Source organism: Sinocyclocheilus anshuiensis, unplaced genomic scaffold, assembly GCF_001515605.1.
Source record: "Sinocyclocheilus anshuiensis isolate Anshui unplaced genomic scaffold, SAMN03320099.WGS_v1.1 scaffold465, whole genome shotgun sequence".
Classification (NCBI taxonomy): domain Eukaryota; kingdom Metazoa; phylum Chordata; class Actinopteri; order Cypriniformes; family Cyprinidae; genus Sinocyclocheilus; species Sinocyclocheilus anshuiensis.
Genome location: NW_015539898.1, coordinates 2066295 through 2072708, shown reverse-complemented (window position 1 = coordinate 2072708; position 6414 = coordinate 2066295). Strand labels below are relative to the sequence as shown.

The window sequence follows — 6414 nt, the reverse complement described above, 5'->3', positions numbered from 1 at the left end:
AACAGATGTTTTTAGCAGGTACGAGCTGTAATGGTGCAGCTCTATTCTGGAAAAGGGGGCGGGGAGCAGCTGCTCATTTGCATTTAAAGAGACAGGAACGAAAAACAGCGTGTTTCTGCTTCCACTCAAAATAGGCATTTTCAAAATTATATAATAAATGATCAGTACTTTGAGCTGAAACTTCACAGACACATTCTGGGAACACCAGAGACTTATATTACATATTGTAAAAAGGGGCATAATATGTCTCCTTTAAAGTGGTCATGACGTGAGAAATTAAATTTCCCTTGATCGTTTATCTAACCAAACTGGCTCATTTGGATATTGTGGGATCGTCCTGATTCCAAATGCTGTAAAAGATGAGCGTAAATTAGGGTGTTCAGTGTTCACGAGAGTACCACGGCGCATGCGTGTGGTGCTGCTGACGCAGGAGCCGGTGTTCTTACATAGAACATCAATCTCTCTTAGTTCGTCGTCTGTATATTCTGGTTCAAATAAGTAAGGCTGGGGAAAAAAATTGCACATCATCCTCTCTGTCGAAATCTTTAGATTGTGCGTCGTGGTACTCTCCTGAATGCGTGGCGGAGACTGACACGGAAGAGAAGAAATTGTTGAATGAAGTTCTCTGTGTTTTCTTTGCACACAAAAAGTATTCTCATAGCTTCATAAAATTACAGTTGAACCACTGATGTCACATGGACTATTTTATCGATGTTCTTAATACCTTTCTGGGCCTTGAATGTGGTAGTTGTGTTGCTGTCTATGGAGGGACAGAAAGCTCTTGGATTTCATCAAAATATCTTAATTTGTGTTCCGAAGATGAACGAAGGTCTTATGGGTTTGGAATGACATGAGGGTAAATAATTAATGACAGAATTTTCATTTTTGGGTAAACTATCCCTTTAACTAAGAACTTATACTGTTATTTAGGAGAATTCTTAGTGGTAAGATAAAATGTTTTGTGAATATGGCCTCTGGTCACTGTCGCGTAAATGGTATTGGATGTAAACGTGATTCATCTATAGAGTAATTCTGACCCTTTGGCTTGCCATAGTGATAGCTTTGACATGTACTCTGGGTTGTATATCTATATATAGCCTTCAGAAACAACAAGTGAATGGATCGGATTGTGTCGGAGGATTTTATGTTTGTTCGGAGCATTTGACTGGGTTTTGTAAACGAGACCGTGTAATGGGAAGTCTGCAAAGAAACTTCTGTTGAAAGACGAAGCAACCAACTGTATTGGATCTGACAGCAGCTGCACAGCAAACCGTAAGTAAACAATTTCATAATGCTGTCTGTAAATGACAGTATATGTTTTATATGGGTAATGTTTTCAAAACACACTCACGTGCATTAAAGAGGTGGTGTTGAAGCATAGATTCTTTTAGAAAAAAAAAAAATATATATATTTGTATCAAAATATGTCGATCAGAAATTCAGATGGCTTAAAATTTACTCTGGAAAATGAGTAAAACATCATTATATTTATTGGTTCAGTCTTAAATGCCCTATCTTAGAACTGCTTCGAACAAATCGTTTGAGAATTGTTGGAAAATGAGGTGATATTAAATGCATATTTTGAGAAAACTAAATCTTTTTTATTTTTTTTATTTATTAATTTTTTTTTTTTTTTTTTGGACCTTGACAAAGAAGATCCTCTGAGCGATGTCTGTGAAGCTCATGACCCTTTAGCTAGACGTTCACTTAAAGGTCACTTACAGCCAACTTAAGGTGGCTGTACATGATGAAATAAGATTTGAGATTCCTCAGTGCATCTTCACCAAACTGTAGACTTGATCTCCTGTGTTGGAGTGAACTGGTTTGTCAGGGATTGTGGAGTACAGGTGATAAACATTCTTAAGGGAGAATGTAAAAAACGATAGAAAAGACACATTAAGGAAATGTGTTAGTATTCTGTTCATGGTGCATGTCTCATTTGGTTTTGTGGGTTTGGTGGATGACACTGTTCACACATACCACATTTTCCTCTGTGTTTCTCCATTTCCGTTTTTTTATTGACCAAAGCATCTGTAATGCAATGCAGAAGCATTTGAACCAGTCATATCATTTTAGAAATGTTTTGACCTTGATGAACAAGCTCTTTGTCATGAAGCTTTAGTGTATTTGTACAGCAGAATCAGCTCTTCTCAGACTCATTCTGTGCAACAGTGTTTTGATGAATTTAGAATTTGTCCCACTTTCTCCATATTCACTCACTGTGTTCGGCCAAGTTTTTCAGTGCCTAAATGTGGGCATGTAAGATGTAGCTTTTGGGCCAGAGAGGAAGTTTCGAGTTGTGAAACCACAGTGTGTTTTTATAGTAGGCCTAGACATTCGATTCCTCATGATATATGAAAGACTACTTTAATGAAAGGAACATTTCATTACCTGAGGGCTGGTAAATGGATTTACAGATGTAATGAAAGAGCGAGTGTCTGTGGGAACTGCTGTGCTGTCCTGATGTGACTCTGGGTGTTCGAGGCCTTTGAAAGAACACCATGATGAAGAGGGTCAAACAGAGTCAATAGAAAAACATCCAAAACAAGAGAAAAAAATAACTATGGTGTCTGAAAGTTGCAGTTGGTGGTCAGTTTGTGTGTAAATGTATGTTTTTGACCAACTTTTTCCCCCTTTGATGTTATTTCTAGAGAGAAATTAATATTATATTAATTAAATATTTGCATATTATCAACAGAGCGCACTCTATTTTGTTGTAGATCATTAAACCGTGTTGCTGACTCAGAAGCCTGTCTGAAATCAATTTTGTGAGGTGTCTTTGTGCACAAAAACTGCCTGCAAAGTCATTGCCTGATCAAGGCAGCAAGGCAACAAGTCAGCAACCTAAGTTTTCGGACGCAGCCACTAGAAACTTCCAGAGCTGGTAGGAGCTAAACTCAGCAGGAACAGGTTTAAACACTCCAGGCCTAAAGCTTCAAACTAGTTTTTTTAGAAGCTCAAAAGCCCATTGACAGTGTAAACGTCCTGCAAAATAGCTCATTTTGTGTTCCACAGAAGAAAGAAAGTCATATATGTTTGGAACAGCATGAGGGTTACTGCTAAATGGAAATGGTACCAGTTTCTGAGAATCTGTGGTCGCTGTACAGGGTTTCTAACTCAGCAGGTTTATTTAGCTTAGTTGGTGACATCTGTTATTAAGTTTCAAGTTATCTGAGATCATTTTCTGAGAATGATGTTCTCTCACCTACAGATATGGGCTGAGATGTGGCTGGTACAGAAGTGATCAGAGAATATGTCTCTGCAGGTCCAGAACAACTCTAAATAACAATCAATAATTAAGATCAAGTCCCTTTTCAACAATTCTTATTAATTATGGATTATTATAAATGTTTATTATTATAAATAGGGTGATACTCACCGTACCAGTTTCTTGACTGGGCTCATTCAGTTTTTTTGATCTCATTTTATAGCAAAAAAAAATAAATATTGATATTTATGACATCTCTTCATACATGAATATATCAGATAAGAAGCTAATTTCACATTTACACATACAGCTAGATAACAAAAATGAAACAAAAAAATCTTACTGTTTTCTTCTTTTTTTACCTAGAAAACAATGAGCTACTGAATTAAACAGTATGTCAATAGTCAATTCTAGATTGCATGATAAATTCTGTACGAAGCTTAGTATACACATATACAACAGAACCTACAAAGTAACGTACTTACTTGCAAACCGGCAGAGACAGATGAGTCCTGTGAGTCCAGATAAAATTACAGCAACACCAGTGGAAACCAGCACTATAAACCATACTGTGTCAAAACAATATCAACACTTTAATCCATGTTTATCCATGTTTTGGTTTTCTATATGCATCAGTCACTTGAGAATTAAAGTATTACTCAAACGAACTGAGAAAATGTATGGACATGTAGATTTGTTTTACTTATTTTAAAGAAATTTGAAAGAAAACATCTAATTCATGCAACAGTCAAATCAGCCCAAAAGGAAAAGGACTCAGAAAACATGTGTATTGTATTGGACCTTTAGGACGATCAGTTGAAATGTAAACATTAGGAAGAAATTTGTAGTGTTGAAGTGGTGTTTTAGTGATTTCATGAAAAAGGAGAATTTTCCTTATATGTTGTTCTTCTGATATTTAGAAAAGATGCAGTAAGTTACCTGTTCTGTGGGACGATGGGGTTTCAGATGTGAGAATGACAGCCATTGTTGCTGAAGCTGAAATAGTAGAATAATGTGCTATATGAGATACAATAAACACTTTGAAATAATAATTATTTTGCCAGGTACATGTTTTAATTGAACACTAATCTTTACTCTGCATGTGTACTCTGCAAAGACTGCATGTATCTTTGTTGTACCGAACTAAATATTGTAGCAGTGACCATGATAAACACACAGTTGTAAATTGGAGGATAGATTCAAAATATTAAAGTTATATTAAAGAAGCATTCATATGTATGATGCAAGTATGTCAGAGCTAAAATGCAGTCACATTTAATTGAGACAAATGTATTATTATTGAGAATAATAATAAATATGCAAGCATATTGGGTGAAACATAATATTCAATGACTTAACATTTTGTGCAGACATAATTTTGGAGCAAAGCAATTTTGCCATTTGCTTTTTAACGTGTAATCTACAGTACTTACTATATTCTGACATTCTACTGTTACCAGGCTGAGTAGAGGTTGCCATGGAAACTGCAGAAAAAGTAGTGCCACAGCATGTAGTTACAGTATTAAACTAGAATGTTTGAAAAAATATATATACATAATTCATAAACAATTAGTAACCATGTTTAAAAAGCAGCATAATCATGAACCACATCATTTTTTAATTCTCTGAGTGCTGCTGCTTACCATGTACCAATAATCTTTGAAAATAGATCCCAGCTCTATTTCTGAATATAGTTTTTGAATTCAACATATTAATTCTACAAAGTTACTTTTACCATTGAGGAAGAGTGGATTAACTTACTAATGGGTTCCTTTGTTGTGCTTGTTGAGAGGATTGTCTTGGACTGGAGGTCTGCAAATATAAAAATAACATATTGCAAGGGGAATCACTTTTTAGAAGGGAATCGTTTCTCAAATTTAATCCAGAATAACTAGAAAATGTGTTATCAGTAACTTACTAGTTGTCTTGGCTGTTTTTGTACTCGTATGTTCAGTGGTGGTTGGTGTTGAAACTGCAGAGACAAATTATCAGAATTACAGGGAGTCAATTTACATCATTTGCAAACTTTAAAGCAAAGTTTGTTTGTTGAAGGTACAGATACAAAAATAGCATATGTCACATACTGGTGATGTAACTTGACATCATCTCACCCATACTACTTCACATAAGTAAATTAATAAAAAAACTCACTCTGGACTGTTACTGTCACTGGATCAGAGTGAGCAGATGGTTTTTTAATTTGTCCCTTCATCACAGTGTAGAAGCAGCTTATTCTCACAGATGAACTCTGACCTACAGACCAAATACTGATCTGAGATCCAGTGAGTGAGAGCTGACATGATGAGCTCACTTTTGAGTTACTTTCTTCTCCATTTATGTAGAAGTAACACTTCTCCATCTTCAGATCTTCAGTATTCTCACAGCTCAGCTCAACTGTGTCTGTTTCCAGAATAACTGAAGCAGACGCTCTCAACTTGGCCTGAGGAAGATCTAATGAATAAAAAAGAAAAAATATAATGTGTTCATATAGAGATCTCAGATTAGAAGCAAGTGACTCTTGAGACTGCACAAACCTTTCCTTTCAGTCCTTTTTAATTCTGTCATTTTGAAGGAAAAACAACAGCACAAAAATACATATTAGCAAAGATTTGATGAGTTCAGTGATGTTTTGTGGTATTAGTTGGTCTCACAAAATATAAAGATCAGTGCCCAGCTGCATAAAGCACCTTAAGTTTTTCCTTAAAGGGGTGGTTGATTGCGATTTCACTTTTTTAACCGTTAGTTATTGTGTAATGTTGCTGTTTGAGCATAAACAATATCTGCAAAGTTACGAAGCTGAAAGTTCAATGCAAACGGAGATATCGTCTTTTAAAATTCTGAATTGAATCATGCCAGTGAAACTGGCCAATGGCGTTCAAGCGCGCGAAATATGAGAGGCTTCCACTCTATATAAAGCAGCGCTTGTATGTCATCTATTCAGAATCTTTTTCTTCAGCCAACCTTCTACGAGAAGCAAGAAACCTATCAACAAGACTACTCACCGTGATCTACACGCTGCAGCGAACACGCCTTCTCTTCCCCTGCTGTGTTCCGGTGAGCTTCGGAAAAAAGGATGACTCGCGATTGCCGCTCCTGCGCAGAGCCAATCGAACTCTCTGATGGCCACAAGTCGTGCGTCTTCTGCCTGGGTTGCGCACACGCAGAGGCAGCGCTTGGGGGGTCGAACTGCCCCCACTGCGGAGACA

General features: G+C 36.6%; 1 protein-coding gene across 1 annotated transcript in view; it reads right to left on the bottom strand.

Moving 5' to 3' along the window:
• Nucleotides 1–1712: 1712 nt before the first annotated feature.
• Nucleotides 1713–6414, bottom strand: part of LOC107685992 (uncharacterized) — a 48932-nt gene continuing 44230 nt past the window's right edge. The window contains exon 15 of the mRNA XM_016482780.1: nucleotides 1713–1859. Coding sequence (XP_016338266.1) covers nucleotides 1770–1859 — 90 coding nt within the window. The 3' untranslated portion in view covers nucleotides 1713–1769. The remainder of the gene's footprint in view (nucleotides 1860–6414) is intronic.